The sequence below is a fragment of the Aedes aegypti genome, chromosome 1 (assembly GCF_002204515.2).
Source record: "Aedes aegypti strain LVP_AGWG chromosome 1, AaegL5.0 Primary Assembly, whole genome shotgun sequence".
Classification (NCBI taxonomy): domain Eukaryota; kingdom Metazoa; phylum Arthropoda; class Insecta; order Diptera; family Culicidae; genus Aedes; species Aedes aegypti.
Genome location: NC_035107.1, coordinates 130,657,621 through 130,670,440, shown reverse-complemented (window position 1 = coordinate 130,670,440; position 12,820 = coordinate 130,657,621). Strand labels below are relative to the sequence as shown.

The 12,820-nt window shown below is 39.7% G+C and overlaps 1 protein-coding gene and 2 long non-coding RNA genes across 3 annotated transcripts in view; 1 reads left to right on the top strand and 2 right to left on the bottom strand.

Moving 5' to 3' along the window:
- The window catches only part of LOC110677104, a 25,241-nt gene extending 15,219 nt beyond the window's left edge, over positions 1-10,022 (top strand). The window contains exons 2-3 of the long non-coding RNA XR_002500947.1: positions 9,371-9,768; positions 9,831-10,022. This is a non-coding gene — a long non-coding RNA (uncharacterized LOC110677104). The remainder of the gene's footprint in view (positions 1-9,370; positions 9,769-9,830) is intronic.
- The window catches only part of LOC5576880 (NCK-interacting protein with SH3 domain), a 24,132-nt gene extending 11,312 nt beyond the window's left edge, over positions 1-12,820 (bottom strand). The window contains exons 1-4 of the mRNA XM_001662930.2: positions 12,367-12,820; positions 12,101-12,285; positions 11,642-11,791; positions 11,472-11,565 (exon numbers count right to left, since the gene is read on the bottom strand). Coding sequence (XP_001662980.2) covers positions 11,472-11,565; positions 11,642-11,791; positions 12,101-12,285; positions 12,367-12,394 — 457 coding nt within the window. The 5' untranslated portion in view covers positions 12,395-12,820. The remainder of the gene's footprint in view (positions 1-11,471; positions 11,566-11,641; positions 11,792-12,100; positions 12,286-12,366) is intronic.
- Positions 7,562-11,458, bottom strand: LOC110677101. The gene is made up of 4 exons (XR_002500944.1): positions 11,147-11,458; positions 8,045-8,144; positions 7,943-7,985; positions 7,562-7,878 (listed from the first exon to the last, which is right to left on the bottom strand). It is a non-coding gene; the product is annotated as an uncharacterized LOC110677101 (long non-coding RNA).

Below are 12,820 nucleotides of genomic sequence, written 5' to 3'. Positions count from 1 at the left end.
TGGAAAGGATCGTATACGATGTTGTGTACCAAGCAGTTCGGCCAATTATTTCGGAATATCAACACGGCTTTGTGAAGAAACGTTCTACAACCACCAACCTGATGGTTTTTGTCAACTCGCTGGTTACTTCAGTTGAAAAAAGTTGCCAAGTTGATGCAGTATATGTTGATTTCAGCAAAGCTTTTGATAAAGTACCGCACTTGCTAGCAGTGGATAAAATGAAGTGTTTAGGTCTACCTGATTGGACAACGCAATGGCTGAGATCTTATATAACCGACCGCACCGCTTTTGTCAACATTAACGGCATCAATTCGTCTAGCTTCGAAATACCATCGGGGGTCCCTCAAGGAAGCCACTTAGGACCCTTGATTTTCATCTTGTTTGTGAATGATATGTGTAACCTTCTGTCTTCGTTTGAGTTAATGTTTGCCGACGACTTGAAAATTTATCGAGTGATAGAGTCTCAACTTGATTGTTGTGCTCTCCAGAAAGATATTGATCGTCTTTTGCGGTGGTGTACATTGAATGGTATGCAGATGAATATTCAAAAATGTTCTGTTATATCTTTCAACCGTCTGCGCAAGCCTCTGCGGTTCGACTACACGATAGGACAAACCAACTTGCACCGTGTATTGCTGTGTGCGTTTGAAATGCAAATATCAAATGCGGGAACACCAAATGCGGTAAGATTTGTTACGATAAATGCGATGTCAAAGATAATTTTTTCTTGCTAGGACGGCGGTGTTTTTTACAATCGTTGCTAGGTGTCCTTTGATTGTTTTGTGTTACCGCATTTGGAGGACGATTAGTCAAGATTTGCATCTCAAATGCAAACAGCAATATATGCAGTTAAAGACTTGGGCATCACTATGGACTCCAAAGTCCGGTTTGATGAGCATATAGCCGCGATCACTGCTAAAGCATTCGCCACGCTGGGATTTTTGAAAAGGAACACGAACGCGTTCCAGGATATCTATGCGCTCAAATCTCTGTACTGTGCCCTTGTTCGCAGCCTTCTGGAATACGGAGTTGTAGTTTGGGCTCCTTTCCACGCTGTGCAGGTGAACAGAATAGAAGCAATCCAACGGAATTTCATCAAGTACGCTCTAAGAATTCTTCCCTGGAATGATACCGTGAACTTACCGCCCTATGAAGAACGATGTAGGCTGATCAGCTTGGACTCACTATTGCAACTAGGAGAAAACTATTGCAACGAATGTTTGTATTTGGCTTACTGAATGGTGATGTAGATTGCAACTCCCTTTTGGGACAGCTCAATTTCTCCATTCCCCAAAGACCCCTTCGCAACTACAGTCTTCTGTGGCAACCAGCTCATCGCACCAACTACCCGAGCAAAGTTGGGTAACAAATAGATAATAAGTTGTGTTATCCGATAACAATCATTTGATAACAAAGTTTGTTTTCATTTTGGTTGAATAAGCAGGCAACATAACAAACGCGATAACAAAAGTTTATACTAAAGATATCATATAAATATCTCATTGTGTTATCATTTGAAACACATTGATTACAAGTTCTGTTATCCAGCCAGATTTCCTAATTGATAACTCATTATGTTATCAATTAGTTATAAAGATCGAATTATGATAACAAACATTTGACGTCATTCACCCGTCGGTGGCATCCTCGATCTGACAGCTCAAAATTCGTTGATAACAAGAGTCTTCGTATTGATAACAAAAAATAACTAAATGAAATCATGATGTACATCTTGTTATCACTATGTTATTCGGTTGTTATTCGACTTTGCTCGGGTATGGATACAACATCCATGGGCCATGTGCTGCCGTTTGTTCAACGAAACATGTGACGTCTTTGATTTCAATTTGAGTAAGTCTGCGTATAAGCATAGAATTAAATATCTAGCTTAAGTAAATATCTGTGCAACACTAGTTGAAGATGTAAGAAATAAATATAAATATAAAATATAAATCTAAGCTATAGTTTTCACAGAGTTTATCGCAGAGTCATTTAAAGACAATAACCACGAAATGAAAATTACATAACAACCACACATTGACTAAACTTCAGAACAAAACCCGAAGAGCTCAAAAAGTACAGACTAACATATAGCGGGGTAACTAAAGCAAAAGCATTAAATTCGGCTGCCCAAAGCTTAAATTTTAAAGTATAAACCGGTGTCTTTGACGATGGATATTAACGTTGACACAGAAAATACGCAAAAGGTGCCCCTATTAGGTTGTGTAAAGAAAGTAAAATGGAATGATTTGGCAACAGACCAGCAGTGCTGATTTTGCTCGGCGTCGAGAATAATATTGTAACACGGGCATGACTTCCTCATTGCTGTAAGTGTATTTTGTTTCGTTATAGATCTTTGAGCTACATATCAAAACTAATAAACAGCCGAAAAAATCAAAAACTAAAAATCGCATTGACAAAAATTCAAAAAAGTAAAACATTTCATTTTTTTGCCTCATGCAAAATTACTTTTACCGAAATAATTTCAAGCGGATTACATTACTCCTCAAGAAAATTTCAAAACAAACATAACGCATGTTCGTTTGGCTCACACTTTGACAGCTCTCGCTGCTCGATTGGCTCACACTTTAACAGAAATGTCAGCTTCCGCGAATCTCTCTTATAAAGGATTTCTAGGGAACCCTTGTATGACCAGTTCTTGTCCTGGAGATTAGGTTTTGATCCTTCATTGATTTTAGGTCCGTCCAAGCATCAACGCTTTGTTTCGTTTTTCGTAGGCAGGCTCTCTGTGAGTTAGTACATTCTATCTGCCATGCTCGGTGCACTGCTGATTTTACCCAACGTCGGATGTCGGCCAGGGGTATCGTTGTGAAACCGGACCCTGCTAGGTGATCGGTAGTGTTATTACCTGGAACGCCACAGTGCACAGCGCCAGTCCATGTGGGTACATGATGGTGACCCCGGGTGATGCATGTCTGATCATTCCTTTATCCACGGAAGACGGGGAGCTTCCCATTGAAGAACGAAGAACTTGTTATTTATTTATTTAGTTGGTGTTACATCAATTAACTTGATAAAACCTCGTTAACGATACCAATTTACTCGGTCCATGGCTGTGTCTCTCCAACTTCGATTTTAGCCCACGTTTTCCAGATCTTGTTGCACCTGATCAAGCCACCTCGCTCGCTGTGCTCCCCGCCTTCTTATGCCAACCGGATTCGACGCGAACACCATCTTTGCAGGATTGTTGTCCGGTAGTCTTGCAACATGCCCTGCCCAGCGCACCCTTCCGGCTTCCGCAACCTTCTGGATACTGGGTTCGCCGTAGAACCTAGCGAGCTCGTGGTTCATTCTCCGCCGCCCCACACCGTTCTCCTGCACTCCGCTAAAGATCGTTCTAAGCACCCTTTGTTCGAACGCTCCAAGTGCTTGCAGGTCCTTTTGCAGTATGGTCCATGCTTCATGTCCATAGAGGACCACCGGTCTTATTAGCATTTTGTACATGGTACATTTGGTGCGGGGGTGAACTGCTCATAAACACATGTCATTCCCATGTTTGCTTGGTTTCCTATTCACATGGGACAATTATGCGATTATGGGCAGTGAATCTTTCTCGACCGCAGCTTCTTCTGGAGCCCATAGTAGGCGCGACTTCCACTGATGATGCGTCTCCGTATTTCACGACTATCGTTGTTATCAGCCGTTAACAAGGATCTGAGGTAGACGAACTCATCAACCTCCTTAAAAGTATCCCCGTCTATCGTAACACTGCTTTCCAGGCGGGCTCTGCCGCGCTCGGTTCAGCCTATCAGCATGTACTTTGTTTTTGATGCATTCACCACCAGGCCGACTTTTGTCGCTTCACGTTTCAGGCGGGTGTACAGGTCTGCAACCGTTCCAAATGTTCTGCCGACAATATCCATATCATCCGCGAAGCAAACAAATTGGCTGGATCTTGTGAAAATCGTTCCTCGTTTTTTGATCCCGGCTCTCCGCATGACACCTTCTAACGCGATGTTGAACAGCAGGTACGAAAGTCAATCACCCTGTCGAAGTCCCCGGCGGGACTCGAACGAACTGGAATGTTCTCCGGAAATCTTCACGCTATTCTGCACACCGTCCATCGTTGCTCTTATTAGTCTTGTGAGCTTCCCGGGAAAGCTGTACTCGTCCATGTTTTTCCACAGCTCTTCGCGGTTGATGCTATCATAAGCTTTAAAATCGATGAACAGGTGATGCGTTGGGACTTGGTATTCACGGCATTTCTTAAGGATTTGCCGTTCAGTGAAGATTTGGTCCGTCGTCGAGCGGCCGTTGATGAAACCAGCTTGATAACTTCCCACAAACTCATTTGTTATTGGTGATCGACGACGAAAGATAATCTGGGATAGCATTTTGTAGGCGGCATTCAGGATAGTGATCGCACGATAGTTTTCACATTCCAGTTTGTCGCCCTTTTTGTAGATGGGGCATATGACCCCTTGCTTCCATTCCTCCAGCAGCTGTTCTGTTTCCTAGATTCTGACAATCAGCTGGTGCAGACAGGCGGCCAACCTCTCCGGGCCCATTTTGATGAGTTCAGCTCCAATACCATTCTCACCAGCGGCCTTGTTATTCTTGAGCTGGTTGATGGCATCCTTAACATCCCTCAATGTGGGGGCAGGTTCATTTCCTTCATCCGTCGTGCTGACGTAGTCACTTCCTCCGCTGTCGTGACCCTCTGCGCCTGTGTTCTCCGTGCCATTCAAGTGTTCATCGTAGTGCTGCTTCCACCACCTTTCAATCCCCTCACGTCCGTCCGTCAAGATGCTATCATCCTTATCCCTACACATTTCGGCTCGCGGCACGAAGCCTTTTTGAGATGCGTTAAGCTTCTCGTAGAACTTTCGCGTTTCTTGTGAACGATGCAGCTGTTCCATTTCTTAGCATACCGCTTCTTCCAGGCGGCGCTTTTTGTGCAACATCGAAGCATAGCAGACATCGGACTGAATTTGTTGCTTTCTGAGCAAATGTGAGTAACTCAAAGAGTTGCTCGATGCGCATAGCCTGCTCAGAGCAAAGCTGTCCTACCCTTGTCGGAGTCCTTCGGGGTTGCGGGTAGAGCCCGGTGCATCCCGACTGTTTACAAGCCTTCACTTTACATGACTTCCAGGTTAGTAGGCGTGTGTGCCAGACTTCCCTCCCCCGGCGCCGAGGGCAATTCTTTCGTTAATCACTTCGCCAAATCAAATGAAGCTGTAATATTTCTTGTTCATGAAGCAAGATATAGTGGTACTTTATCCTAAAGCACGAATACATATTACGAAAAGTGAATCAGTTTTCTATAACAATGCGACGAGATCAACGAAGAAGAGAAAGTGATGAATGCAGATAAGCCCTTATGATAAATCAACGTCGATTCGACCGCGCATAAAACTTCAGAATGCTTATTGAACTGAACTGAAATGAACTGTTATTGAAATCAAGCTTTGTATTTCTCGCATAATTTGTGATCTCGCCCTAAAACCCATTGGTAACCGAGTAAATAGCTTGTTGTTATTAAACAAACGAATGGATTTACACGTTATTCAACTACACGAAAAAAAAAAGTATGTGGTAAAAACTACTATTTAGCTCACTACGCCCATTCTTGAAACTACCTTAGAATTTCAGACCAATTTACTATGTTTACGGTACTACATCCCACCACATTACTGATAATTTACAATATCTTATTAATTTACAGCAATCTTATTTATTTCGACAACAGACATTGGGGCCCAGATAGCCGTAGTGGTAAACGCGCAGCTATTCAGCAAGACCAAGCTGAGGGTCGTGGGTTCGAATCCCACCGGTCGAGGATCTTTTCGGGTTGGAAATTTTCTCGACTTCCCAGGGCATAAAGTATCATCGTACCTACCACACGATATACGCATGCAAAAATGGTCATTGGCATAGTAAGCTCTCAGTTAATAACTGTGAAAGTGCTCATTAGAACAGCTGAGATGCAGGCTCTGTCCCAGTGGGGACGTAACGCCAGAAAGAAGAAAGAAGAACATGGTAAAATCAAGCGCATTTCTGGTCTGCTGAAAAATGCCGGTGCGAGCGCTTAAGTTAACCCCCTAAAATGGAAGTTTTCACCGCACAATTTTTTTTCGTGCACGATTAAAAGAAGATCATCCTCTATCTCCCAGTGATGATAGTTTTTATCCTGCACGCAAACAAATTTTGTTGTATAATCTACCGAATTCATGGTAGAATTAAGAACTGCATCAACGATTTTCAACCGACTACAAAAATCTGTTAAGTTTACTATAATCTGGTGAAAATCACTGAGCAGTGCAGTAAATTTGACTATGTTCATAGTAGCATCCACTACAAAGCATTGTATTTCAATCCGTGACACCCACCGTACAACACAGTGTGGTCAAAAGTATGATGCTAAACTTCTCAAATCAAGAATGTTTCTAGTCAAAAATACTACAACTCTGGTTAAATCAACAGAAGAAATTTTCTTGTGTAGTAATGTTGACTATGTTTTGGTAGAGTTAACAGATTAATGTATTCGGTTGAAAATCGTTGGTGCAGTTCTTAATTTTACCATGGATTCAGTAGTTTCTACAATAAAATTGATTTCAGTGTGGTCCATTCATTTGTTTAGAAACAAGAAGCTACACACTCGGTTACCAATGGCTTTTAGGGCGTGATCACATGTTATTCGAGATTTGTACTTTACTAATCTAGCACATAACGCATAGCTTTTAAAAGCATCGCACTGATACAATAAATGCAAATTAGAGTGTCCATTTTCCTGGGAATTTTTATTCCCTGGGAAATCCCTGGATTTCTCAAACTTTCAATAAAACCAGTATTTTGGTTGAAATGGAAGTACAAATTCAACAATACAACGTTTTTTCAATGAAATAGAAAGATCATGTAACTTTCCAAGATAGTTCGATAATTATAACATTAATTATTCTAATAAAGTAACTTAACAAACATCAAAATTTAACTTGAATAATTCCAGGTTTGCTACAGGTTTTTTTAATTCTCTATTACACTTATGAATGGAAGTATGGTAAAAAATAAGTCATAATATTAAAAAAATGTCATTCAAATCTTAGAACAAAAGTAACGTTTAAAGATCATTAAAGGTATTATAGAATATCATGCTAAAAGTTAATTACTGAAAATTATTGACTGAAGTTTGGTTGTACCTTAAAATTTGCTTCCTTAGCATAGGCTTATGAAAACGGCTAATGTTGAAAAGAAAAGCATTGAAGCTTTGCAACTAGACAAATAAAAAAAATGTGTCTCTTACTTGGCAAATTGGTCTTTTCATTAAAATAATTACTCGTTTATTCTCTTTTTCATTGTGCTTTTCTATTTTATCATATAAGGCTTTATAGTGAGGAAAAATGTCATTGTTTTCCATTGAAATTTCGGGAATTCATACGTACATTTCGGGAATCCCGGGTCTCCCGGGATGTCAGAACAAATATCCCGGGAAACGGGAAATCCCGAAATTGGTCAAATCCCGGGATTTTATGTCCCGGGATGGATACTCTAATGCAAATGCATATTTCTTCAAAAGATCTCGCTCATAAATTATAATCGCGACCAAATTTTCATTTTTCTTTATTTGTTTAATTGAAAACAATAGTCCAAAAGCCAAACCAACACATTATAAAGTTTATTGCTCTTATTCGCAGGTTTAACATGATACATAAATGAAGATGTTTTTGTGGTCTTCGTTGGCGGCAAATTGGAACATTTTTGATGTGGTCACGTTGAAGTGATCTGTTGGAGCACGGGGGAGAAAGCGGGCCTTGGAATGGGTGTTTGCGCTAAAATTCATGCGAAGTTCACGTGTCTTGATTTTTCCTGCTTTCATTGGAATTGAAGTTGATTTCTATGCGATGCTCTTCCCTGGTACGTCTGGAAAAAAGAAAAATTAAAAATGTTTTCTATTCAAACAAGTTTCTTGCCATTGGTTACATACCTTATTAAATTCTGCGGTCAATGTCTTATAGTTGTATCCAATTCTGTTGATAAATTGAAAATTTGTAATTGTTTTTAACTGAAATTAATTAAAAGAAGTTACCTTCGAATGCGCTAGTGACATTTCTCCGTCCATTTCTCGACAAGTTTCTGTTTTTAAATATAATATGCACCTCTCAACTTGTTCTACTAGTGCTGGATATCTGAATTGTAGAATACGTTGAAATAATACGTAAAATTCGATGATGTTGAAACAATAATTTTCAACAGTATCACACATAGATAACAACGTATCATTCAGTGAATGGAATAAACCATTAATGTACACTCAGAAATAAAAATAGTCACAGAATTACTAAAGTTTATGCATTAATGACTATTTTCTATCTGCCTCTCTTTCATTCTGCTGTGAATTTCTACACTAAATGTCATTTCGCCTGGGTTGAAGCTTAGCGATGCTTCAACCCAGGCGAATTGACAAATAGGAGTAGAATTCCCTACATAATGAAAGAGAGGCAGATAGAAAATAGTCATAAATTACTAAAATTTAGTCATTCTGCGACTACCCGTGTTTCTGAGGGTACTATACAACGTATAGGATACAATACCACGTACTGTAATTTCATTTCGAGCAACATTATTCTTGTTTCTGAATGCAATTCATAAACAATTTAATATTGTGTAACAGAACACATTGTTTTTTTTTCAAGGTTTTATGTATCACAATTTTAGTCGAATTCTTACTATCGTGCAAAGCAACTGTTTCTTTTTTCGGTGTAGCTTGAATGACAGAAGTAAATAAAACTAGTTCAGAAAGCAAGAAATGTAGGATGCAAAATGTTTAGGAAGTAAAACGAAAATTTTTATAAAAATTAAGTGATTTTAGCTGTGATTCAAAGGACGAATCCAACAATTTTAAATATCTCTACTTAGGAATTAAAACTCTTTTGTTATTGACGAATCCAATGGGATGGTGATGACTTTTTCTGAAGGGTAGTTGACCCGAGATGAACTAGTCGTGAGATTTAAATATCGTTAACGAAGATAAAAAAAAAAACAAAATTTTTGTATTGTAACGATACTTAACAACCCGTACGTTATATTGCAATACCATACAAAGAATTGTTCAGCTCTCCATAACTGGATATTGAAGGGATCATAGAGTTTGGGAGGTATCGACTTACAGAACACAAAACCAGTGCAACTGCGATCAAAAGGACCATCAAGTTAGTCATGAAAACCAACTTTTATTAAAGTTCTCTAACTCAATATCGAGTTACGGAATATTGAGTAAGGGAGAGTTCCCTTTTTGCTGAATAAGAGTTGAACAAATCATTCTCAAGCTTACTTTAGTGAAATAAAAATGTTATTCAGCTACTAGATACTTGGATTAACTGTAGTTGTTTTTGTATAATATTCTTTTTTTCAGGCATGCTTTGTTTTAAAGAACAGAAATGGAACGTGTATTAGAGTTACATGATTATCAGGAGTACAGAAATATACTGACGAGGCTCCAACCAAACCGTCTCTCAGCTCATCGGAATCCTAGTGTGCTGCGCTAGCTTGAGACTCACAAAAATTCTGAAAGCGGGTACCCTGGGAGACTCGTCCCATTCGCTGCTCGGTGCTACGGCTCACCATAAGCTGAGACGAGACTCGCGGAGACCAAGATTGATTGAAGGGAGGTTCAGTGATCTAAGCAGTCAGTGGGTGCGAAGTGAGGTCAGCTACGGGGGAGGTGAAAGTGACAGCTGGCGAGTATGTTTTCATAATGTTGTTTCTATGGGAATGTTAGGGATTGTTTACCACAGAAAACAAATCCTACCGGTAAGTGAAAATTTTCTCCCGCATTTCTGAGTAACGTTAACCTTCTTCGTGTGTTTTATAAGATGTAAAATGCAAGTGTTTTATTGATTAAAGTGAGTGTTTGGACAAACACTATTGTGCTACCGGCGGAGTGGCCTACCCTATTGTATACGTCATCATCATATCCACTTTAGTATTAGACACAACGTAGGATAAGTTAGATGTACATCTATTGTGATCGATATTTTAATCAATAAAAATGTAGTTTCTGTGAATTTGTCGTACGGTTAAATCGAGCCTTCACTCCTACCGCTTGCTCGATCAGTGAGGAAAAGCTATTAGGATGCTACATTTCTTCTATGCCTAGTGAAGCCGAACGAAACGAGATGGAGTGTGGCTGTGAAAAATGTTTGGAGGCACGTCTTGAGTTAGCACCTTCAAACCAAAGCAAACTCGCCAGCTGTCACCTGGTATTTCAAAATAACGAATTCAACATTCTGACACATTGAAGTACCTCCCTTCTAGATACCTTGGTGGAGACGGTCTTCTTTTTCTGCGATTGCTGAGTTTTTTTTTCTTATTCCACTAATGGTGGTAAGCTCCATCGAAGTTGATACGCCAATCGCGTATTATCCTCGATTTTACTATAGCGTCTTAACTTCGATGGAGCTTACCACCATAAGTGTTTTCATCAATCATGCGCATGCCGTTCAAACTGTCACATGAACATCTCAGCAAAAAATATTGCGTTTGCATCACACCGAAGCATAAACGGCCTTTTGAGTGAAATTCCATGCCAGCAATCTTAGCAGACATTAGAAAAAACTAGTCTTGTGTTTAGATTTATCAGCATCTTTGGAAAAAACTGCTCCGCTGACTAAGTTTTTTAATAACAGTTTATTTTGAACACAATACTTTTCACTTTTTCAGCCATATAAACGACGGGCTGCGTTTCGTGACAGCGGAATCTGGGCTGCATATGACGTTGTTATTTTTCCTCTTCGCGAGTCTCTCTCAGACCATAAGTATCCAAATTGTGAAACAACTGCTTAGTAACGAAGAGTCTCTACAACTATTTTCGCCTCATTATGTAGGTGTCTAGATGGTCTACATGACATGGTCAAAGACTCGCGTTCCGAGAGTTACAATTTCAATCTTCGTTGAAAAATGTTGTCATCATTTCAATTATTGCGCTGAATTTTAAACAACATATGAGACCGCATTGAGACACATCCCAACAAAAACGAGGCGCACCAAAAAAGGTCTCACAATGTGCGCTCCCGTGTGCTGGCAAGCAAAGAGGCTCCTGCATCTAAGTCTACAGCACGTGCACAGTAACTCAAGTTATTATCAGTGTTGGATTCCGCACCGAATAAGATGCCCATACGATTGAATAAACCTCTTTAAATTCCGATAAAATTGCACTTGTGACGCATCTTGCGTCTGACACAATTGTTCCTTGTGCCAAATAGCGCAGTGATCAAACATGCAACCTTATCTTATCTAATGTAACCCATATGCAGCCAATGCAAGAAAGCATCCTGCGAAATACTTGGGTCACCCAATTATTTTTCTTGTCAATATTGAGCTTGTAAAATATCAAATATATGACACAGATGTCACGGCGACTAAGTGGCCTAGCCTACTGCGTGGCAATACAACGTTTGCCAGAACAATTATTGTTATTATAGTTGATAATGAAAACATAATGCACTACAACAAACCTGTGTGACTGCTGCAGGAATAGTCCTCGAGATGCTTCACACTTCCATTACCCATTTTGATAGGAGGTTCGCTTTCACTGTCGGAACTTTCATTCTAAAACATACAATACAAAATTATTAGCATTGGAATCAGGTCATCAGATATATTGATATTATTTGAGCTCAATTACCTTTAGTATCTTTTCAATTTTGATTTTTTTCTCTACCAAACGATCGATGAGCTCATCACGATTGATGATTCCGTTGATCTCTTTGTCGGTAGACATCCGCAGCGATTCTATGCTCGACTCGAGAAAACCATTCAGGAAGTTGGGGTCAACCTGTCGAAAGAATGAGGTGAAGGATACAAATTGATTATGCATGGCGAGTACTTTTATCCGTATGTATAATGATGTATATGTTTGAGACATATGAATGTTTAATATTGAAGAGTAAGAAACTGCAGCAGAAAATAAACTTCATGAAATAGTAGTGTATGTCGCATCATACTTCAAGCATCCGATGGCTTATTCACCCGCAAGGATGCTGAAGCATGTTTAAAATGCAGTGTAATATCGATTTTTCTTCCATTCTCACTCAGCTGTACCATTTTGGCCCTACGAGTGCCTTTTATGTTAATAACATCTTACCTTTAGTTTCATGACATAATTCGACGGAACGAACCCAATGTTGCCCTTCATACTAACTACTTGCCACCAATTTCTTTGGCGAGCACTAGTCTGATGTAGGATAAAGTATTCTCCCTCATCAAAGCTGATAGTTTTCGGATATACGGCTGTGAAATCATATAGAGCCTTCAGCATCTCGAAGCTCTCTGCAAGGATTCGAAAGAAAAATTGATTTTTTACGTTTTCTATCATCTTATCAATAATTACAGAACGTTCACAAAACATACCAGCTTCGTTCAAGAGTCCCTCACTCATCGTGGAAAACTTTTGTGTAATACACAATATGCACCACTCAAATGTCAGCAAACTTTTTCACGTATATCACCAAATTGTCATCACCGTTTCTACCTTTTCCTGTCGCTAAAAGTGGAGCCCAATACGATTTTTCACACACCCTCTTGCTCCATATCAAACTCCCAAAAGATGAAAAATCCGTCCATACTCTTTGGATACCTCACCGACTTTATATAGGCGAAGAATACGCGCAAATATCTCTCGCTCTGTTATGATTCTCTTCTGTTCCAATAACCTGCTTGCAGCATCCCAACAACAGTGTATCGAGAGCGTGTTTCCATGTGTTTGACATGTGCCGGAGAGACGGAATTTCTCTGTTTATTTTTGCACTTATAAAACAAGCATTCGCATCACCCGCAAGTAGCTTCCAAAGGCAGGGTCAACGTA